The 24409-nt window shown below is 39.1% G+C and overlaps 1 protein-coding gene across 4 annotated transcripts in view; it reads right to left on the bottom strand.

Moving 5' to 3' along the window:
* Positions 1-24409, bottom strand: part of Npc1a (Niemann-Pick type C-1a) — a 123919-nt gene that overhangs the window by 37206 nt on the left and 62304 nt on the right. For all 4 annotated transcript variants that reach the window (XM_065224754.1, XM_065224755.1, XM_065224756.1 and 1 more), the window contains exons 2-5: positions 22038-22310; positions 11795-11954; positions 11431-11726; positions 11009-11207 (exon numbers count right to left, since the gene is read on the bottom strand). In XM_065224754.1, coding sequence (XP_065080826.1) covers positions 11009-11207; positions 11431-11726; positions 11795-11954; positions 22038-22310 — 928 coding nt within the window. The remainder of the gene's footprint in view (positions 1-11008; positions 11208-11430; positions 11727-11794; positions 11955-22037; positions 22311-24409) is intronic.

The following is a 24409-nucleotide window of genomic DNA, read 5'->3' as shown; positions in this document are numbered from 1 at the left end:
CTCCAGAAGCGTCTGTTGCCCTTCCTGCGGTCACACGGAGGCGAGACATTATTTTGGCCGGACCTGGCATCATGCCATTACGCGCGATCGACGTTGGATTGGTACAGAGACAATAACGTTGTTTTTGTACCAAAAACCTTGGACGATTTTCGAACTTTGGCCTTCATTATGGCCCAAAATTTTTCCACCGGACGAATCTCTGGTGAATTTGGGGGAAATTCACCAGAGATTCGTCCGGTGGAAAAATTTTGGGCCATAATGAAGGCCAAAGTTCGAAAATCGTCCAAGGTGTTTAAGAACGAGCTGGAGTCGAAGAAAGAATGGATGAAAGTGACCAAAAAGGTCGGCTCCACCATTGCACAAAATGTAATGAGGGGTCTTAAGAGAAAGGTGCGGGCTTTCAGCGATGGAAAGGAAATTGAATAAAGTAATTATGCTGAAACATAATCCATATGGGTTAGTTCATTCCTTGAAAGTTTCAAGAAAATCCGACTTAAAATAAATTTTTGGTGAACACTTTTGTCTGGTGCATTTTTTTCGAGTACAGGCCTATGGTTTATGTTCGAAAGAATGCTAGGAAAAATCCACATAACTATCGAATGAGGCTCCATGACTTTCCCCAACAAACCTCCACACACGACCAATTGGAACAACCCAAAGTTCAGTTTACTCATTATCGCCAAAAGTGCAGGAATTCAGCGGTGAGTAAATTTACCTCATGTTTTTCTGTTTTTCTTGGTAGACATATGAGGAAGGGAGAGCGTGTTCAGATTTAGCCACCTTCACTAGATTGACAATCGAACTAAATTTCGACAACACAGCGTGGGTAGAAACAATCAGGTGGTTGGTAGTACTTCCGTATCTATTACACCGGAAGCATTTAAAAAGCAAACTTCACAAAACCGTGTACCGCGTACAAGGTTAATCGGCAGCGGTACGGAAACTTTGATTATGTCATTATTTACGTGGCTGATTTCATGCTTCGAATTTTCCGCTGGATGCCTCTTAATTGATTTTAGTTGTCATTAGTATGTTTCTCATGCTGGATAAAATTCAGACCACGTAAATTGGATAAATCGGGGGCCTCCCTTCACTCGGTCGGTAAAGGTACAGCTATAAATCAAAACCATGCTGGGTTCGATTCCTGGATCAGCTTAGGAATTTTCTGGGTTGAAAAGTTTCTCGACTTCCCTGGGTATGATTGAATTTGCCACAACATTAGTAACACTAAGTTGAGGGCCGACATAAAGTCTCAATAGGAACGTAATAATAAAGAACAACAAGAAGAAGGAAATTGCATTAAAAAAGCCTTAATTTGATCATTACCATGGCTTTGCAGTTGATGCAAAGCGAATTTAACTTGTTCACATCGACCCAAACGCTGACCTTTTCCAAGCTGTCAATAGACATGCATCTCACCGTGACAGGACGGTAATTTGAATGCGAGCAATCAACGTTCCCCCCACTGAATGTCGACTAGAACATAGTCATAACGATCCTGCGGCATGCAAATGCAATTCACAGAGCTATAATTTCAGAGCATCATAAGCATATAGAACTATATCTATGTGCTGCATTCAATTCCATGAACTTGAAAGCTAAACTGCTTCCCATAGCAAGCATGATTCGTGACGAATTGCTACCGTCATATAACTTGGTGTTCGCTTGATCCATTCTTCGCCTTCCGTGCCGTCTTCATACCTAGCCCAGATAAAAGCGATAAGACAGCCCCAGCTCTGCATCGATTAAACAATAGAGGCTGTGGAGAAAACTTGAGGCAACTTATGAATGCATGCCCGAAAAAAAAAACCCCGAAACTTGCTCTTATTTATAGCAACACACATGTCCCACACAATGTATTTCCGTCTCAGCAGTCAGAACGAAAGACGAACATTTTTATTTTTGGCAGCCAGTTCGTGGATGGAAAATCGATCCAGACCAAATTGACAGCGAAAGTTTCAACTCAAATTTAATTAATCACCCGACAAGCGTCATCATCCCCATTTAAGATCCGGATGTCAGTGGACCGTGAACCGAGCCGAAATATTTAACTCTCTCTCGGTTGGGGTTTTTTGTTTACTTACAATTGCTAAGTGCTATTTTCGCATACGATAAATATTTACACCCTTCGATCGTGTTCGATTCGAAAATAAAAGGTTCTCCGGTTCTCGCATATGGAAATGGAAAACCAAATAATTCTAGAAAAATGTTGCTTGTATTTCAAAATTCTGTTCCGTTTGATCGTTACTAAAGCACAACAGCACAGCCAGGATGGGTTTCGAAATGTAATGCAAATTTTGACACCATTTGGTATGGTGATGTAAACGGCGAGGCATGCGAAAATTAGCGAATTGCTAATGGCAAGAATCAGGGTCAGCTCTGTCTCATAGATAGAGAACTTATAACTGTGCTCTGTACTGCAGCAGGCAATAAGGAAGAGTTTATGGAGATGGAAAATGGTGATAAATTTTAAAATAGGATGCTGATTCCGATAGACAGTTTTAGAGATTCGGTTAGAATGGAAAATATTTATGAGGCATCCGGAGTGTCAGAAGACAACCAGAAGTTAACTGGAATACGGAGCTTTGGTCGAGTTCAAGATTTGATGGGTTCAAGTTAGCGAAATTATGCATTCCTACGAACAGTCATCGTTCTACATGGAATCGTAAATCACCAGACAACCAGAATTCGTATATATCAACGCCGTCAAAATCTAAACCCTGCATATCGAGCCTTTCAACACATGCGCAGGAATCTTCGAATTTTTAGTTCTTATGCATTTTTTTTTCATGGGCTGTACTTCAATAGAATATGAAAGAACAAAGAGAGTAAACGACAGTTCTTCGATAATGATGATAGTGGTCTACCATTCATTGTAGCACGGAAACTAGTTCGATAGCTCACTGCTGTACTTTATCAAGCTTAATAATCTCTGATTGTCATCAGCGTATGAAGGGTCAAAAACGAATGGATGGATTGATAGGCAATTCGGCAGATAAGAATCTCCTTCCAACAACTTGATCAGCCAATTTGTCAGAAATGAGCCATCCAACAGGAAAATGTCCCAACTAATAAGGAGAAGAGCCCGCTCTTTATCCACGAAAGGTTAGCAGCAGGGACTTGAAATATTCACTCTCCCCATCCAAATCGCTTCAATTGGGTCCCTCCTCATACCGAATTTTTTTTATATAATAATCAGATAATCAGACACATAATGTCTACAAAAATATGCGAGTCGATAGAGCAAACAACAGTTCTTCGGAAGCGCCCAAAAAAGAGGCTCATAATCGTCAACCAGAGTTGCGACCTATCACAATCACGATCGTCAAACAGCTGATGAGAGTAGCTCTTGGTACATTCCTATCAAGGTGCTTGTCGAAGCACTCTCCATGACCATCCATCAAGTTGACGATAGAAATAAAAAGCAACTGGTGAATGTCGTCTTAGGTGGTGAGGTGATCCATCATTGATCTGGTCATTCCCGACAATCACGACACTCATCTGTGCTCGTTTTGAAGCAGTTGCTGCTTTGCTTGTTTATGTGAGTGTGTTGGTGAGTGAGTCCAACAGCTTCCGTTTAATTTTGCCAGCTTTGTCTGTAACTCACACAGTCGCACGTGCCGAGACGAACTTGGAATGCGTAGACATTGTTTTCATTTTCTTCTGTCGTTTTGCTTTTTCTCATCATCGTACTGCAGAAGTCTTCACTGTTTTCGTTGTGGTTTACATCATCAGCAGCGAATGTTACGTTTTGCCTGTGAGAATCGACCATTACTGGTGATTGTTGTTTGCCATGGCTCTACCACCTCTCACTGCGTGACAAAAGGTTCTGTCAGCGATAGTCGGTTGATGTGTTGACGAGTGTCGAGTGAGTGCCATGATATTTTGCATCAATGCCGTCAACAAGATGAGCTTAGGGTCAGATTTCGATGTAGTAGATCTTACCTCAAAGTACTTCTCTTCCTCAGAAATCCCACTGACGACAGTTGGTATTGAACCCAGAACCACTTACCACTTATCTACCTTTGTCGTCAACCAAGGTACTTAGAGAGCACGTCCGCTGCACTTTGAAGAACTACGACGAAGGATTTTGTAAATGTCTCCTCGTAAATCACGGGACTGCGTGTTTACATGGGCCTTAATGAATAGTAGGCATCGAGTGTGGATTCAAACGAAGATTGAACATAATTAGGCCGAATGGGATATTAAACCAAATGTGGAATAACTTTGACTTTAACAAAAATTGAGAATATTGAAAGAACATTTGATGTACTAGGACAGTTTTTTATTTCAAAACCTGTGCCTAGAACAATTAATGAGCTTAGAAAGTATTGTATATTTCAAGATTTAGACATTTATTCGTTGACATCAACAAATCGTTAGGATCCAAGACTTCGAAAAAAAAAACAATATTCCGGGTTTTGGAAAACTGTCTAAATAGAGCAGTTCCAGGCCTAATAGAAAACATAAAATTAATGTTTGACTCTACCTTCTCCGATTTTCATAAAACTTTGCAAAATTGTTTGTTATGTGCCATCCTTCTGATTTGTAATAAAATTCGGCCATTTTGGATCTTGTAAAATTTTCAAAATGGCATCTAATTGTAGCACGAAAATGTCACTTCTGATCGAAATGATGTCAGTTGTAGAGGAAAATAAAGTCTTAAGGTTCTACAAAGGGTCATTATTTTGTTTACTTCTTCTTTTTGAAATATTCTTCGATCATCATTTTCTAAATGTATTGGTAAAATTCATTGGAAGTGCATGTCCCCACGCCAAAACTGCCCATTTTTCATAAATATCAACTGGTATGGTGAGGAAGACTTAACCATCTCTTTTCTTCCTTCATTTCAATACAACAGCAAATGTGATGTCACACTATCTAGTGGATAAAAATGTAGCAGACAAAACATTCACACTGCCAGACTGCGCTGTATGCAAGTTTGTTTACACCCCTGAGCGGGAAAGTGAATACCAGGCTACGTGCACTGTTGCCATCAACCCTGTTAGTGTTGAATTCAATCTTCTGTGACTTTTTTAATTGGATCGGTAAAATGTCTAAAATGGTAATTTATGTTTTATTTAATCAGTTTTTGATATTTATCCACCATTAAATACATCCACTTATCTATGTTAATGAGGCAGACTTCGCAATTAATTTTTTTTAATAAACTTAAATTCATTGCTAGAGGCAATACATCTGGCACTGCTGTTTCAATGATACTTTCACGATTGCTAGCAAAGCAATAAAGTAGAAATGGTTTTCTTTGAGATCAATTTTGTTCACCAAGAGTTTTGTGAAGCAGTCGTTTTGAGTTTCGTGTATTCGATTGCGTTTTATTGTGCTATACTTCGGAGAACACAAGTAAGTAAATACAGTGAATGTGTTTTGCCCAGGAAATTTTCGATCTAAGATCACGAAATGCATGTTTTAAATTTTCGTATTCATAATATATGAATGTATGTGTAAACTAATGATGATGATGTTATGATATTTAAAAAAGAAGAAGCACACAAAATAACTTACCCTTTGTAGAACCTTAATTGTTTTTAATTAGTTTGAATGAAAATACAATACCTATCTTAAAATGACATTTTATTTGGTTCAATTTTTGAAATATTTTTATTAGAAAAAAAACTCACATACAAAAGCGTACTAACAAAAAGTAAAAAAAAATGATCACAAGTTGATGTTCTACGATTTTTGTCAATTTTCAAGGGTCCAAAATTTTCAATATTTCAATGATTTGCATTTTTCATGAACTTTAAATAAATATAAAAAAAATAACAAGAACATTTTGTGATATTCTAGTTAAAAAACTTTAAACTCTTTTTTTAAATTTTTACTTAGGATTACTATAACAGGGTGGCCAGAGAATTTTCATTTTAAAATTCACGGTTTTCCCGGTTCAAATCTCAAAATATTCACGGTTTTTAATATTTAGTTATTTTCGAGGTACTTAGAATCAATTTGAATCACTTTTTTTTAGGCTCGAGTCCTCTTATGATTGTACAGCACCAGAATATACAAAATACCAGAATCATGGATTTTTTTGAACTCGCATAACCGAACGCTATCGAACTGAATGGTTCATTTTAGAGGGAGAGATTAAAGGGTGATACGGTCAAAATTTGGTCAATATCAACTTGACGTATTTCTTTCAATTTTGCATTTAAAAAACCTGAACACCCCTCATTTTGAAGGTGTGTGTGTGTAGAATGTTGCTCCTATTTTGATTTTGGAATTCACTCTTCAGTTGTCAAAATGCCGTCCAAGCAAGAAGAGCAGCGTATCAAAATTTTGCTCGCGCATCGCGAAAATCCGAGCTACTCGCACGCAAAGTTGGCAAAATCGCTAAAAGTTGCCAAATCAACCGTTACAAATGTAATTAAAGTGTTTGGGGAACGTTTGTCGACAGCCAGGAAGTCTGGATCGGGGGGAAATCGAAAACCGGAAGCCGCTGAGACGACAAAGAGAGTTGCCGGTAGTTTCAAGCGAAACCCTAACCTCTCTCTCCGAGATGCCGCAAATAAGCTGGGTGTATCGTCTACAACCGTGCATCGAGCCAAAAAACGAGCCGGACTATCGACTTACAAGAAGGTAGTGACTCCAAATCGCGATGATAAACAAAATACGACGGCCAAAGCGCGATCCCGGAGGCAGGCTGTACACGACGATGCTGACGAAGTTTGACTGCGTGGTAATGGACGACGAAACCTACGTCAAAGCCGACTACAAGCAGCTTCCGGGACAGGAGTTTTATACGGCAAAAGGAAGGGGAAAGGTAGCAGATGTTTTCAAGCACATGAAACTGTCAAAGTTCGCAAAGAAATATCTGGTTTGGCAAGCCATCTGTACCTGTGGCTTGAAAAGCAGCATTTTCATAGCTTCCGGGACTGTCAACCAAGAAATTTACGTGAAAGAGTGTTTGAATAAACGTCTGCTGCCTTTCCTGAAGAAACACGGTTGTTCCGTACTGTTTTGGCCGGATTTGGCATCTTGCCATACGGTAAAAAGGCCATGGAGTGGTACGCCGCCAACAACGTGCAGGTGGTTCCCAAGGACAAGAACCCTCCCAACACGCCAGAGCTCCGCCCAATTGAGAAATACTGGGCTATTGTCAAGCGGAACCTAAAGAAGACCAAAAAAACTGCTAAGGGCGAGCAGCAGTTCAAGGCAAACTGGCTTTCTGCGGCGAAGAAGGTGGACAAGGTGGCTGTACAAAATCTGATGGCAGGGGTCAAGCGTAAGGCCCGGCAATTCGGATTTGGAAAAGCGGAAGCCTAACTGAATATTTTTCCTGAATTTTATACTAATTGAACTTGAAAAAGAAATTTAATTTGATTTTTTAAATAAACGATTTCACCGATTTATACGCGTTTTCCCTTGACCAAATTTTGACCGTATCACCTTTTATGCTAAGAAATTGTTTTAAAAATCTTGAACTTGATACGGAGCAAGATTTCTATTAAGTATCGTGATCTGTACTAACATAAATCTTAAAAACAAATTACATCATAAAAACAATTTTAATTTCTATGATTCTGAGCCTTTGATATGTGTTTATAGTCTTAGAATATGTAATTTATTTGGAGATTTGTGACTTATAAAAATTTATCCTAGATTTAGGAGAAAAAAAAACAGGATTGGATTTTTTCCAACAATATGAACCTGAGAAAAATAGTCAAAATCTCTAACTTAGAATTTTTTTCAAGATTCCAGATTTGGAAATAATACAATCGCTGGCAAATTGTGTGGTGTTGGAAAAATGTTCAGGGTTCTTTTATATTTTATAGAATTTTGAAAATTCAAAATTCTGAGAAGAACTCGATGAAAAATTCAACGGTGCTCTGACAAATATCCTAAATTAATTCTAGAATTAAGTGCTGACGCACTCTTAGAAAAATTACAAGGGAGTTGTGGGAGGAAATTCAAGGAGAATTCCTAAGTCATTGTAAGAGAGAATTTTAAGGAGAATTTAAAAAGAATTTTAAGTAGAATTTAAACAGAATTTAAAGGATTTTCTGATAATAATTTCAAACGAATACTGAGAAAGGTTCACATGACAACTTTAAGCAAGATCTGAGAAAAATTTCGGCGAAATCGTCTTCTGAGGTAATTAAATAAAAATGTCGAAAAATTTAAATTAAATTCAAAAGCAAGTTTCACTAAAATTCAGCACAGAACTCCAAGGTATTCTGAGGAGAATTCCAAAGGATTTCTGAGGCGAGTTTGGCGAAAGGTCAAAAATGATTTCAAAGGTATAAAATAATTAAGAGCTGAAGAAACTTATGTTAGCTTGATTAAGCTCATCTGTTATTCATCTTTTATCTTTTGTTGGAATATATTAAGGTTTATTGATTTTTCCCGGTTCTTCCGTCGAATTCCCGGTTTTCGCGGCTAATTTTCAAATTACCGGTTGTTTCCCGATTTTCACGGTTTTCCCGGTTCACTTGCCACCCTGTACTTCACTTCCGAAGATAGGCGGGATCAGACTTTTTTTTCAGAAAAATCCCAACGACTTCGACTGGAACTGAACCCAGACACACACACCCCAGTTTCTCAGCGCCAAATTAAAAAAAAAATCAATGTGGTAAACAACTTCTTCTTCTTCCTCGCATTTCAAGCTTATTGCGTATGGCATATTAGCTTATTGCGTGCTATCAACTTAGTGTTCTAAGATGCACTTCCACAGTTATTAATTGAGAGCTTACGATGCCTGTACCATTTTTGCATTGGTATAATTGTGTGGCAAGTCCAATCATACTTCTATGCCCAAGAAAGTCAAGAAATTTTCCAACCCGAAAAATTCCTAGACCGGACCGGGAATTGAACCCAGTCACCTCCAGCATGGTCTTGCTTTGTAGCTGCGCCTTTACCGACTGAGCTAAGGGAGGCCCCAGTGGTAAACAACTGACTTTTATAAACTAGGATTCTTAACAATATAACAAACTTTGGCATCTCGAATATTTGTTCAGGTGTCAGAATCATGGAAACTTTTTGAGAGCCAGGGTTTTTAAAATTTTCTCCAAGTGCGGAATGTTCAACTTAGATCTTGAAAACGTGTTCTAGATTTGCTGTAGTCTAGCATCTTTCATAAAAAAATCTTACTCAGAGATTTTATAAACTTTTCAAAGCACAAAAATACTGAAAATTTGTTTATTTTCAGGGTTTTTAAAGATTTTTATAATTTTCTAATTTTATTGAATATTTCGCTTAGTCTGTTAACTAAAAAAGAAAACGTGACAGCTCATAGAAGCTACTTTCAAAATCTTGCCCGAGACGCCATATTTAAATTACGTTAAACACTACCGCCATCTACTCATAAGATCGCGTCATATCATGAGCAAGGACACGAATACACGTTAAATTTAGATTGACTTGATTTGCGTCTCACCTCATTTGACAGATCTGATCGCCCGTTGGACAGATCGAATCGCTCATTTGTCAAATTGAATTGCGGACAAACGAAATGCTCCAGTGTCATGTCGGTTCGTCGGTGCTTTAACGTTTATCTAAACCACGAATACGCGTGCCAAACTTATAAGTTGGTTCGTGTCTAATCTATTCTGGACAAGTTATTTTTATCTAGATAAAAAGTTCCTACACACTTATTCAGTCAGTATTTTTTACTGAGTTTTTGAATTGCGGAACTGTTCGGTAAAATTTAAAAAATCTGTGGAAAATTCAAAGATGCGAAAATGTGTTACGAAAATTTACAGACTTACTTCTGTTAACCCCGTTTAATGATGAAAAATAGAATTTGTCGATTTTATTGAATCTTTACGCCAGGAATGGTAATTTGAATTTTAACCGAGTTTTTCAGTAATTCAAAAACCCAGTAAAAAAATACTAACTCCTGTAAAAAAATATAAGTGTGTATGATTTTGACAAATGGGATCGCTGCACATTTGAATGGATGGTTAGATATTTTCGAGCGAAAGTTAAGTTCATGTCGGTTTGTCGCTGACTAGGTCACTATCTGTGTTTGAGAAAGACGAAACTCTACAGAAACATTCTGCCGTATCAGAACAACGACACTCTGCAATATGATAGCAAAATAATTTCGCAACAAAAAAGTGACTTCGCGTCGATTCTGATTTATGTGGAAATGATGAATACCGCACCTTTATCGTTTTGTTTTCGATATGCGATCACTATGTTTTTTTTTTCTAGTGAGCACATGCAGCTGCTTGCAATTGATAAAAACCTGTACTAAGCGTAAACATGACTCACGCTGCATTTGACACCAACCAAGACATTCCTTATCAGCGAGTGGGATTTATTTCTATTTTTCCTTCTTTGCTTCACCGCTAATGGATTCACTCACGCCTATACGACTACCGATAAGCAGGAACCTTAATCTGACAAGGGTTTAAATTAAGGCTAGGAACTGTTTACTATCTAGATAACTTCCACACTTATAACAAAAATAAAAGTTAGCACACGTGTCATTCCCGCTAACCCAATAAAATGAAAAAAAGAACCGAACAAAAACTTTATCTCTAAGGTTAGTAAACCACTACTGTAGGAATTTTTACTGTGCCGGAGTACACTCTCTCTTCTCCCATTATACCGGAGGGAAAACATAAAAGAGATCACAATTTTGCCATGTTAGTATGTGAAAACACATAAATTGAGATAAGAAAGCAAATCAGTAAATATATGCAGCACACGTGTGCTGCTGCCGGTTCCATTTCTTCCCATGCGAAATACAAATTGAAGGTCTAATAAAAGGGGGGAAAACGGAAAAACTTATTGGCACTCGTACGCCAGTGTTGGTGACGTTCCAAAGGTATCTCCAAGCAGTAATATTCCGACGAATTTGGCAAAAGTGCAATTTTGAAAGTGAGTGTAGGAAAAAAAATGAGCAACACGCGCGCACTCACTTAGAAAGAAAAATTATGTTTTTTTTTATACTGTTTTTAAACACGAATTGAGGGGGTTGAACAAGAATGATGGAGGCGAAACGGCTTAGTGAGCGAAAGCATGAACATGCGAAACTTACCGGCACCGTTGTTGTTCCCGGACTGGCAGAGGCATGCGCCGATCACGAACAGCCCGCTGCAGACGAGAAACACAAAGAACATGACCACGGCGTATCCATCGAAGCCGTAGATCACGAATGGCTGCGGTGGGGGTACCGGGGGCGGTGGTCGCGGACAGGACGCATCGCAGTCAATGCACGAACAGGCAGGAGTTTTATTCTGGAAACGGATAAAGTTAGCAAGTCTGAATTAGTTTTCTGTTGATTCCGGATGAAAGCAAACGGTAGAGCAAAGGTCAAACGTCGACTGGTTCACAACAAGTTGGAAATGTCAACCGTAACTAGCCCTTCAGGCATTTTTCAATCAGTCTACCCTGGAGCTGAAAATGTAGTTAACCTTCTCTCGGTTTGCAAACAATTTTCCACTCGTCCCAGGTACTTACATCCAACTTTTCGCTGCATGGAACAACCCGCGGTTTCAACGGTACGAACGTGCTATCGCTGTTGTTTTGGTGGGCGATGTAGTTGATCTGGAAGGGCACAAAGGCGTTTCCATCCTTGGTACCCATGAAGTTGAACCACTTCTTGGCGCTACACCGGGAAGCGCCCCACTCGCCGCACATGATGTCCAGTGCCAGTTGACCGGTGGCCGGAACCGAGACCTGATTGCATGAGCCGTACGTGCCATTCAGGTACTGCTCCGCGATGTGCAGATCGATTTCGGTGATGTAGTCTTTTTCTGCAATGTTGGGTACGATTAATCAGTTGATGGATTTAAGTTCTGAGAACTGGGTTATTGATACTCACTGGTAATTTCATTAATTTCGGTCGCCTTCACTTCCATGAAGGTGGACTGCTTTGGATTGCAGGTGAAGTCACACATGTGCCGCACCAGGTTGGCCATGCACGAGGGGCATCGGGCGAGGAAATTTGCTGCAAGTTTGACATTGTTGTTTAAGATTTGAACCTACACGTGGGGGAGAGAAAGCAGAGAAATTATTAGGTAAATTAAATCCGTAACCAATCATGTGAGTGGTTGTGATATCATTTCATTGATTTTTGAAACTCAGCACGCGCCAAAGTCTCAAGACGGCTTATTGATTGATTGGTGAGTGGCACGAAAATAATAGGGCTTCCATAAGCTCAATCGCTAAAGGTGCAGCTTCATAAAGTAAGGTTACAAAATTTCTCAACTCTCCGCACAGTTTACAAATGCGAAAATGGTGAAAGCGTGGAAAGATCTCAGACGACCAATGACTATCATTGGTCGAAAGGTACAGTGACAGCACCTCCGCTACCCGTGTCTCCTCGAGATCATTAAGTTGACGATGACAGGAGCACATACAGCGGTAGAGGTAACAATAGCTGCAATTTCAAAACCTATCCACTAGATGCTTACGTCACATGACGACTTGAGTGTGAAACAATCGATAGAACTGTTTCCACTCATTGAAGGTACGTGAGCAAATCGGCGATCATTCTCTTCCAGTGGTGACGTGGGGAGGTAACCCTCAACATCCCTCTCCAACAGGGGAGTTTGGTAAAGGAGATGATTAACCAAATTCGTGCCTTCCTCAAAATTGACCTTTGCTCGCATTCTACTCTCTATATACAATTTTCACAGTGCCGTACTCTAACGGAACTATCAACTCTATGCTTTCATCTCCCCATCTATCGTATGAATCTAAATGAACATTTTAAGTCTGATATTTGTCGTTAAGCATCTCCAACTATGTAAATCGTTAACTTCACGGAGTAATAAAAACATAATTAGTTAAAGTACACGTTATATAAGTAAAAAAAAAAGTAAGGAAAACGGGACATAACGCATATTAATTAAATTGAAAGAGCAGGTGACAGTGTCGGTGAAAAGGATTGAAAGTCAAATTGAGACTTCGTTTCAACTCGAAATTCGACGTAACTTTCATTGAAAGGGGCGAGCAAAGCAAAAGACGAAAAAATCCACAGCCAACCTTCTTTTTCATTTTCGCTTTGTACTGATAGGTTAGCTAGGCGTTATAGAAATTATGCATTAAACAAGTTGCATGAAAAAAAAACAAAACTCGAGTTCATTTTAGAGATTCGCAAATGTAGAACCCTGCTCATAATACTCTAGAAAATCTTCTCAGAATTCCTCGGCAATTTGTTTTCCGTCGATCTTGTTTTCCTTACTGAGTACCGATGCTACCGACGCCAGGGAGGCAGCTCCCGTACCTATCGACCCATCAAATCATGGACCGGGGACCAACGGCTTTACTTCCCTTCCGAAGGAAGGTGTTTTTATGCCTCAGAAAATCCCGGCGGTGCCAACTGGGATTGACCCCAGGCCCATTATGGTCCTCGGATCCTTATAATTCGATTCCCTTGGGATTCTTCTCAGAATTTTCCTTAAAATTCTCCCCAGAATTAGTTAGGAACTTAATTTTACCGGGGCTCTTCTGACATTGGAATTCTTTTCACAATTTCGGACTGATTCGTGATTAGGGTGTACATGCTTTTGTAAATGAACAGATTAATCGCCGATTTCTCGCGGATAAAAGCTCAATCTCGCAAACAAACTACAGCTTTCCCCTGAAGAACGCGTTACCCACTGAGTTCTACCCACCGCTTTGTCTCGGTGGGTTTTCAACTAAGCGCTCTGATTTTCTGCGAGTGACTAGTTCTCCATTGGCACTACTCACATGCAAAAAATCAGACCGACTGGTTGAAACCGCGTTCTTCGGGGGATAGCTGTATACTTTTGATCAAATGTTAAGCTTTTAGTTCATTTTTTTTTTAATTTGAACATAATAAACGATTTTGAGAGTCTATAAATATAGCTTTCTGTATAAATAGAAAAATCCAAGATATTCTTATCTGAGTAAATTTCTATTGAAGCAATGTTTATTAAGAATCTTTACGACATATTAGCTGGGAGCACATGTAAATGACTTGTAAATCAAAATGCCAGAAATGTATTCTAAGCACTTCCACCGGGTCTCAAATAAACATTCCTGAGAAATCCCAAATGCAATAAACTTGTTTACTAGGTCAAGCGCAAGGGGATTAACAACGCACGCAGACGGCGCAGTGAATGAAATGATTGTTTACATAGCTTAGCATACTTGCAATAAGCATAATCGATTGCGTGTGACTATTGCCACATGGTATCGGGTCGATTCGTAAATAACAAGAAGTTGTCGAACGAAAATAGCAACATAGGACTTAAGAAAGTTAGAATATGATTCAGCATAAAAACAAGATTGAATTCTATCTGCGCAATTGGTTTATTATTAAAACTAACTGAAACTGAAATATACGGTTATTCTACAATCGTAAGTCAGAGCTTCATTACCTTGGAATGTCAGATCACCACCTAAATATGGAGAAATCGACAATCAAAAGGGCAATTTATAAGCTTATTAATACGATTCTAAACACTTTGTGCTCAAAAAGTGTTGATGAATCAGGATCAGGAAACACTGTTGTAACGATTTTACAAATACAGTTTTAAAATAAGATAAAGAGGAAATGGCTCTAATGTTGGCCTATGGATCTAAGATTGGGCCCATTGCTAAAAATCTGTTACTTGGTTGCTATTGAAAATTTAGTCGATTGCTGAATTTATGTATGGGCCCAAATTAGGGGCATTGCATCGGCAATGCATCGTTCGGTACCTCAAATCACATCGAATTCAACATAGTAATCGTATGGAAAATCTTCGTTTTGGTTACAACATGGCAGCACATTGACAGGCCTATAACTATGACCGTCTATAACGTTCGTGTGGTGGATTTGAAAACGCGCGAATTTCTAATGCGTGTTGCAAAATGCATCGCATTTTTTTGTAATTTGATTAAAGATGTAACACAGTGTAACCAAATAAATTTTAAAATCTTCCCTTGATTACAAAAGTCTGTACATATCTGTGAAAAAAACTAAAAAGTCTGTAAATGTCTGTAACGGAAAAAATGTCTGTGAAAAAAATAAAAGTCTGTGAATTCACAGACATGCCTGTAAATCTGGCATCTCTGCGCGTCGGTTAGCCTATATCTAGATCAACAATTGAAATAGGTGGAACAACCAAACCGTAAACAATGACTTTAAACGCAAATTTCTCGAGAATCAACACACACCCACGCAATCTAACACCAGCATCTGATAGAGCAAACTTCCTTTATCGAATGGCACTGTTAGTTTGCGTGGGTGTGTGTTGATTCTCGAGAAATTTGCGTTTAAAGCCATTGTTTACGTTTGGTTGTTCCGCCTATTTCAATTGTTCGTCTAGATATATGAGGCTAGAGCTGACACCAATACCAATGCATAGACTACACATGGTGCGCACCTACACAACGATGAAAAGTTGTATTCGAACTAATTGAAATATTTTAATTTTAATTTTTAAATGTCAAACTTGAAAATGTCACAGAAGTTAGTATTTATTTATAAACTTTTTAATGAAAAATATTCAAAAAATATTAATGAGGATCATTTTTAGTAATTTAAGTAGGGGAAATGACTGCTTCGGCATGCCAGACTATTTTCGGCAACCCAAATTGAAACACTATTTTCACTGGATTTTCTTACGAAAACACTTCGCTGAATGCATGCAAACGATTCCTTATGCTTTCAGCTTCAATTTGACTATATTTTTACCACTGAGAAAAAGCAATCTAGCAAGGTTTTCTTGAAATGAAACACACGCACTACAAATTGTAGCTGATTTCGAGTTGCCGATAATAGAACAGCAGATTTACATGCAGTTCAAATGGAACGGTTGCCGAAGAAAAACTGGTTGCCGACAATACTCGCTCTCACTAGAGAAGATTGGAGCTTTGTAAAAGCGTTTCAAAACAGTTTTTGACAATTCTTTCGACTGAAATTGTTAGTGCAGCTGGCAGCAAAAGATTGTAAACAAACCAATACTGCATATGTGTGCGTTCCATAGAGAAAAAGGCTATAGAAAGAAGGTCGCTGCTTAGGTTGCCGAGAATACGTAAATTCCCCTACCAAACACTTTTTTTTTTCTAATTTTTACATAAATATTTTACCGTACATATTTTTTTCTGAAGAAGAATATCTTTTTTTCCTAAAACTTTGTCGTCACCGTCAGACGTCATTTTGACTGAAAGTGACGTTTTCAAGTTATGATTTGTTGAAAAAATATCGAATATGGGAAAGCGGGGCAATATGGCCAATGGGGTAATGTGGTCACCCGCTTAAAAATCAACTAAAACTATCTGTTGCAGGCTTAATGCTTGAAGTCTACTTCAACTATCGGTTTCATTTAAGTCTAACAAAATACTTTTCTCTAGAGCAAATATTTGAAAAATGTTTACCTAGCTCAAAATGTCAAAACTGTTAAAAATTTCTGAATCGGAAAATAAGGTCTATCAGTAGTTTCTTTTAACTTATCGTTGATATTCCTTCAACAGCTTTATAAATGGTCATTGGTCTCTTATAAGGCACGATGTTTTTCTTGTTTTTAATAAACATTGAGCACCACTGTTATTTCAACTTGAATGTTTCAATTTTGCATTATTCTTTTCATAAATATGACTGTATTATATGAAGTCACGTTTTGAAGCAGCTGCCTTGGTAAAAAATCAGTCATTACCAAGACTGAAAAAATAGAGCCGTAAAAAGGCAGTACTTCTTAAACTTAATTTATGCTACAAAAAATAATGGCTTCTTTTAAATCTTTTTATGCTAAAACTGTTCATTGTTGGCCCTTCATAAAGCCTCAAGTTTACAAGGTCGCTCATACCCCCCCAACCCATTTTACTCCAACGGTTTAAAATTTAGGTTACAAAACGAATATTTTTTTGAAGTTTACTTTTAATATTCAATTTGTATTCATAATGTATGAAATCTGGTGAGACCTGGCGGAGAACACTCAAAAATTGAGGGTCTTCATGAACCAATACCAGCGGTATAAAATTCAAGATTGGTAGCCTTAAAACCTGATCTCGAATGTAGAGTTTCACCGTCAATTTCATCAGAAGCCGGCTCATGGCGGCCAACTCGGGGGCAACTTGACAGCTCCAGGATATTGCCAGTGTACCCCGACAGTTTGGTGCTGGTGGTTCTGTAAAACTCACAAATTTCAGAAGTGTTATCTGAATAGGGCGAATGCAAAAATAATGTACAGTAAACAAAATTAAAGTTTAAAATTTATCTTATTGTCGCGCGCTCACCAAACCACACACACGACGTTAGCGACATAGAAACTCCAGTGATGCCAGCTAAAAATTTCGCTTTGATTTTCAGTAGTATGCACAATACATAATCAGTTTATGAAACTTTTTTTTTTTATATTGTGTACCGTATGTATTTGAGCAGTACAGAACCAAAAGCTGATTTGTAAAACGAAAAATATATTATTGTCATCGAATTAATTGGAACAAATCTACATAGAGCTGGAATTAGGGCGTAACAGCTTTTGTAAACAATGACTTTTCTCGATGATTTCTGGGAATTCAAGTCACGCTTACGCAAACCAACATAACCATCAGGTAGAGGAACTCTTCCCCTACCCGGTGGTAATGTTGATTTGCGTTGGCGAGATCTGACTTTTAAGAAATCATCGAAAGAAGTCATTGTTTACAAAAGCTGTAACGCCCTTATTCCAGCTGAATTGAACAAGGATACTTTCGGTGTTTTCAACGCTATTGCTATCAGAGTTGCGACCTATCGCAATCACGATCATCAAACAGCTGATGGTTGTAACGCTTTGTACATTCCTATCAATGTGCTCGTCGAAGCTCTCTCCATGACCATCCATCAAGTTGACGAAAGAAGTAAAAAGCAACTGGTGAATGTCGTCTTCTGTTGTGATCCATCACCGATCTGGTCATTCCTGACCATCACGACACTCATCTGTGCTGGTTTTGAAGCAGTTGCTGCTTTGCTTGCTAATGTGAGTGTGTTGGTGAGTGAGCCCAACAACTTCCGTTTAATGTTGCCTGCTGTGTTTGTAACTCACACACTTACGCCTGCCGAGACGAACTTGAGGCATTGTTTTCATTTTCTTCTGTCGTTTCGCTTTTTCTCATGATCGTACTGCAGAAGTCTTCACTGTTTTCGTTGTGCTTTTTATTATCAGCAGCGAGTATAACGTTTTGCTGACAAAACGATCTGTCAGCGATAGTCGGTTGATGCGAAGACGAGTGTCACGTGAGTGTTATGATATTTTGCATCACTGATTGCTAAGAGTAAGAGTGTGCTTATTATTCGCAGGTAGTACTGTAAAATGTACAATTTGAGGTTCTAGCATAAAAGAGTACAACGTTAGTACAACGGTGTTCTTTGTACGTATGTCGAAGGCCTTAAATGCATTTAAGCTAAATATGTGAGTTATTATTCAATTTGACTGAATTTTAAATATCTTGCTACAACGGATCAGTGACCATTATTCATGTGAAAAAATCACCAGAGCTCAATTTTAGCTGATATTCTAGAAAATTCTGATTAACAATCACTTCATTTATATGATCACTACATTTGTCAGAGTTCTTAATGGTATTTGTGTTGTCATTATCACCATGCCCATAACTGTGTAACTAAACAATAGAACATACAAATTAATGGACTCATCTGTTTCTTGAGGCTTCAAGTTTAACAAAAGATTATCACTTTAATTTATTCGTTTCAGAAGCTCATTGTGAATAATTTTTTGTGAGACCTTTATTTGATTTTATGTGTTTCTTCAATTTTAAATGGATCTACAAAATGTTGCTCATCACCCAGCAAAACTGCTACTCATCGCATATAAACAATTTTGTAACTTTTTGCGGATAGAATTCTTAATGCTTCCAAGTTTTTGGCGTATTCCTCAAGCCGGGTTTTTAAATAAAAATTGATGCAAAATTTTATCAAGATATTGCGATTATTGTTAACAGAATCATGCTTAAAAATAAATCTCGATAGTTTCAAAAAACATGATGATGAATGCTGCAGATGCTCATTCGGATTCTATTTTCAAGCCGTTCGTAATATCTTCCAACGTCGAAATATTTGTGGTGATTGATGAGTATTTTCAGTTTAGTTTCAGAAGTCTTGCATGTCAGAAGAAAACACAAGAACACAAGAATAGAGAAATACAGGAAAGTAAACTTTTGTTTATTCATACGGCCCATAGCAAGGTTTTATTGCACCACTATGATCAAAAAGGAAAACTTTGTAGGCTGATTATATTCAAGAGCAAAATAAAAAAGGAAGACAGCAAAGTATTTTTACTCTCTTAGCTCAGTCGTTAAAGGCGCAAGACCATGCTGGAGGTGGCTGGGTTCAATTCCCGGTCCGGTCTAGGAATTTTTCGGGTTGGAAAAATTCTCGACTTCCCTGGGCATAAAAGTAAAGGGCGTCCACGATGAAATTGCCACACTATGAAATTGCTCTAACTTTTTAACCGTTGGGTAGAATTTAATGAAAATTTGGATGGATTTAGTTCATAGTGCATTATTTACATCCTGCAAGTTTTAAAGTCCTGTGATCAAAACTCGCGGAAATGGAGTCGAAAGAACAGCTCGTGCGTGATAAAATCTTGCGCATTCATCACGAGAACAAGGATCTCTCGCATCGTTCCATCGCTAAAACGTTGGGAATCGCGAATTCCACGGTGTCGCGAGTGATTAAGCGGTTCGAGGAACGGTTGACCACCGATCGGAAGCCCAGAAGTGAAGGAAAAAGTATTCCGTACAACACCAAAAATCACAACCGCGTAGTTGGGGCCTTCAACCGAAATCCGAACGCCTCCGTTAGGGATGTGGCTAAGAAGCTGCACCTAAGCCGAAGTTTTGTCCAGAAGGCCAAAACTAAGGCTGGGCTTCGAACGTTCAAGGTACAAAAGGCCCCTAATCGCGACGAGAAGCAGAACAAGTCCGCCAAAACCCGTGCCAGGAAGTTGTACCTCAACATGCTGACGAAAGCTGAATGCTGCATCATGGACGACGAAACATATGTGAAGGCCGACTTCAAACAGATCCCCGGCAACCTGTTTTTCACGGCCAAGGATAAGTTCAGCGTTCCGGAGCATGTCCGCACTCAGCAGATGTCCAAATTTGCGAAGAAATTCCTGGTTTAGCAAGCCATCTGCACGTGCGGGAAGCGGAGTGCACCTTTCGTGACCCAGGACACGATGAACGGACAGGTGTACATAAAAGAGTGCCTCCAGAAGCGGCTGCTTCCTCTCCTGAAGGCCCACAACGTCCCAACAATCTTCTGGCCGGATTTGGCCTCATGCCACTACTCCAAGGACGTGCTGAAGTGGTATGCGGACAATAAGGTCAATTTCGTGCCGAAAATGTTCAACCCTCCCAACACTCCGGAGCTCCGCCCCATCGAGAAGTACTGGGCGATTATGAAGCAGCACCTTCTTAAACGACCTAAGGTAGTGAAGACAGTCGAGGAACTGAAGAAAGTATGGGTTTACATGCAAAAAAAGGTTGTGCAGAATCTTATGGCCGGGGTTAAGGCCAAGGTGCGGGCATTTGCGCATGGACTGTAAATAAAATACGAGTAAAATGGTAAAATGAAGTTTAATAGTTATTTCTCAATCCCTGAAAATTTGATGGCAATCGGATGAAAACTCGAATTTTGCGAATCAATTTTGTGAGTGGCAATTTCATCGTGGACACCCTTTATGATTGTACTTGCCACACAATTATACCAATGCAAAAATGGTACAGGCATCGAAAGCTCTCAATTCATAACTGTGGAAGTGCATCTAGAACACTAAGTTGAGAGCACGCAATAAGCTAATATGCGATATGCAATAAGCTTGAAATGCGAAGAAGAAGAAGAAGAAGAAGAAGAAGAAGAAGAAGAAGAAGAAAAAAAAAAAGGATTTTTATTGTCATTTGATTATATAAGAAAATGAATCTCCATCAATTTCAATTAGGTTTAAATTAGTTTGGATTATTTAATTTCACCACGAACATAATAAATTCGATCTTATCATATAGCATGCTTGCATGTTGTTTAACATCCACACATGGAGAAACAACATCTACTATTTGCAAGTGGGTACGTGGAACTAAGGTTATCTGTCACCTTACCGGGGTCATCTACAGCAACAAATCAACTTTTCCAAACAAAGACTCTTATAAATCAAAACTCCTCCACGCAAACCAACAGCATTATCTGATTAAAGAAGACTCCTCACACAGGCATCAATGTGTGATTTACCGAAAAAGGTCCGCTTTCATCAATAACTTCAAGAACAGTTTGCCTTGCATCGAGTTTATTTAATTCGAAGTCGAACGGCATGAAATTCAGTACTGTACTTCTGAACGTACTACCGTGCAAGCACATAAGCTCAACAGTGCCTAATGTTTAATGTTTAATAAATATTGTCAGATAATATTCTATTGTTATGCTTATGAGTATATTCTACTTAGCCTGATCATCATTATCGTAATCGCTGATTCAAAGAGTAAATTGAGCAAACATCGAACTGTCCACCATTAGGCACTGTTCAACGTATGGTCCTTGCACGGTACTAGAGCTTAAACCAAATTCATATACATCAATCGCAGTATTGAACGAACTAATATTGACAGTCACCATGTCGTTGAACTTGCGCCTGAAACGTTAGAAAAACCCGCAGACTTGAAGTCGAAACGAGATTACCAACTGAGATTCGAAATCTTATAATCGGCATCATTGTTTCGCTTCAGTTCGTTTACACCGCCGACCGTCGTCGTCATGCCACCCCAGTCGTTGCATAGCCCTAGCTAGCAGACGACGGAAATGAATCTTTCCACTGTCAAGGCAGTTCATGCCACCCCATCGTCAACGTACGATTAAATCATCTCATGCCTTCTAACTTGTTGTTGCGATAGTTTTAATCCCACTACTGTTGACGAACTGTACGTGACCGGGCACGGTAAATCGGTGTTTGTAAATTAAGATTAATTACTTTTCAACTACTAACTAAATGATATCGGATTCGTGATTTTTCATAATTATAGAGTTGGAGGTCCGTCATAAGTTTCAGTTGCGCGATTGTTTCGACTGCGTTTCTCATGATGATGATAATTGGTCTATTAGATCATAGGGAAATTCTCACCTGTTCCGCATCGCAGCAGGTATCGATGGCACCAATGCCTTCCTCATCGGCGAGCAGATGCTTACACCAGACCTTCAACAGGTTCTTCGTTTGAGTGTCGGCCGGCTTGGCCTGCCCACTGTAGTTGCAATACTGGGAGGTGGTTAGGGTTTCGTTGTTACACACACCGTACCAAATGCACTGACCGCCTCCTCCATCCCGTGTGGGTGATAAGGGTGAACCTCTAGCGCCACCTCCGGTATCCGCTGCCTGCGTCGTGGTCTGCGCCAGTGACTGTTGATTGAGATAGGAAAAGAAGAACGAGAAACGTGATGTTAGTGAATGTCATCTTCATCGAGATATGGTTGAGTCTGGTGATGATGATGGGACAACAGCTTATCAGTCGCTCCTCCACTGATCGATTCGTTCAAGTGGCGCCTCTCTGGGCTTGCTAATTGGGGCTTGAAATATACAGTTGCATAATAATAGAACTCACCGAGCTGCTTACGATTCAATACTTTATGGCTAATAAGCATTGAATTGGTGTAATAATAGATTGGCTTCTGATCTTTCGTAAGAAATGCACGAATAAATATAAACATTCATAAATTGGGCAATTTAGGAAGCGGAAGCTGGGTCGTAAACCTACAAAGTTCATTCCAAATTGTTTGTTTACAACCGATTTAAGTAAACTGCGTTTGAATATTCGCAGGCTTTCAATAACTCTAACGCAATGCCCCCGTTGAAAAATACCTAATTAACAAAATCCGCTTCTCAAAGAGGTATGCATTTTATGCATTTTTTACGCCGCTGCCGTGCTGTTGCATCTGACTAGACCAGTGATGATGGATTATACATTCGGCAACGACGCCGTGGCCAGGTTCCTGTTGGCTTTGGTTCAATTTTGTTGCTATTTTCGTCGATTGAAAACACCCAAGAGGTAAACAAAAATCACGCAATGGCAATTGAAATAGCCAAATAGCTCTGGTGAAAAAAAAAACAAACCAACTTGTTCCTTTGCCATTTCGACATTTCAGGTGAATAAGGTTCATTTCCCTCTCTGTGCTGCGATGGAATCAAATCCTATTTAACATTTGGCGCAGCGGAAAGTTTATTTTTACATGCTAAAACTTAAATGAAGCAATCTTCCGTTTATAGGCAAAAATTGATTGAATCACGCCAAAATCATGCTGCTGCCCGACCTTCACCTCGTATATATGGAAGACAATCTTTATCAATGAATCACGAGCCACTCAAACCCAGCATCGTCACCCCTAACAAGCCGGGACTACTGGAAGCTAAAATGTGAGAAATGCCGGCACATTCTTGCGTGTCGCGCCACACAATTGATTCCCAACCCGCCAGTCGCAATCCAGAACATTGAGCTCGGAATAAGTCGTCGATGATATTACGAACATTGTTAACCCCCCTCCACACACGTACCCGTGCTATACACTTGACGTAGTTGAGAGGTCACATGGATGCGGCTGACACTCACGCGTTATGACACACGAGAGAGAAACACACAAAACAATGGTTGGTTGTCGTCTCGGGGGACTTAATTGAATTAAATTAAAGTTAGGGACAAGCGGTCGTGAGACCGCTCGCATGTGCCACACGAATCGTTCCAGTTCGGAATCTCAATTGGCCTAGCCAGTTCAGATTGAAGCTAAGAATAACCTAATAAATGGATGTTTCCATAGGACTTAAATCTTGCCTAAACCCAACCGGGAAATGCTAACTTAGCTAACTTGTCGAACAAAGTCAGTTACCCTAGTTCCAGTACCAGTACAAAATCATCTCGGAAAGGTTTTATACGGCAATGTTCATTCTAGAAAAGCTTGCTTGTACGTTCAATCCGTTGAAAGTACTGTCATTACATTTTTCGATTTTTTCATAAGAAATATATACAGAGGAAGTAAGAAATCCACACTTGCATTTGAAGTACATGCCATTTGTTTTACATTAGGAAATCATCGTTTTCCTGGTTTTACATATATTACTACTTAAGGTTAAAAAGAATACTGCAAAACTGCATCAAATTGCTAAATTTGGTTCCATAATTCAAATAAACTAGTATACAAGTTAAAACCTCTCCAACACAATAATGAATTTAAATTTATTTGCCAGAAGTTACAGAGGCCTCACTGGAGAAACGCGTGTTAGCTAAAGAGTGATACGGTCAAAATTTGGTCAAGGGAAAACGCGTGTAAATCGGTGAAATCGTTTATTTAAAAAATCAAATTAAATTTCTTTTTCAAGTTCAATTAGTATAAAATTCAGGAAAAATATTCAGTTAGGCTTCCGCTTTTCCAAATCCGAATTGCCGGGCCTTACGCTTGACCCCTGCCATCAGATTTTGTACAGCCACCTTGTCCACCTTCTTCGCCGCA

Source organism: Ochlerotatus camptorhynchus, unplaced genomic scaffold (genome assembly GCF_037179485.1).
Source record: "Ochlerotatus camptorhynchus isolate MF236.1 unplaced genomic scaffold, CSIRO-AGI_Acam_v1.1 ptg000215l, whole genome shotgun sequence".
Classification (NCBI taxonomy): domain Eukaryota; kingdom Metazoa; phylum Arthropoda; class Insecta; order Diptera; family Culicidae; genus Ochlerotatus; species Ochlerotatus camptorhynchus.
The sequence above is the reverse complement of the archived record's forward strand: the minus strand, read 5'-3'. Positions and strand labels throughout refer to the sequence as shown.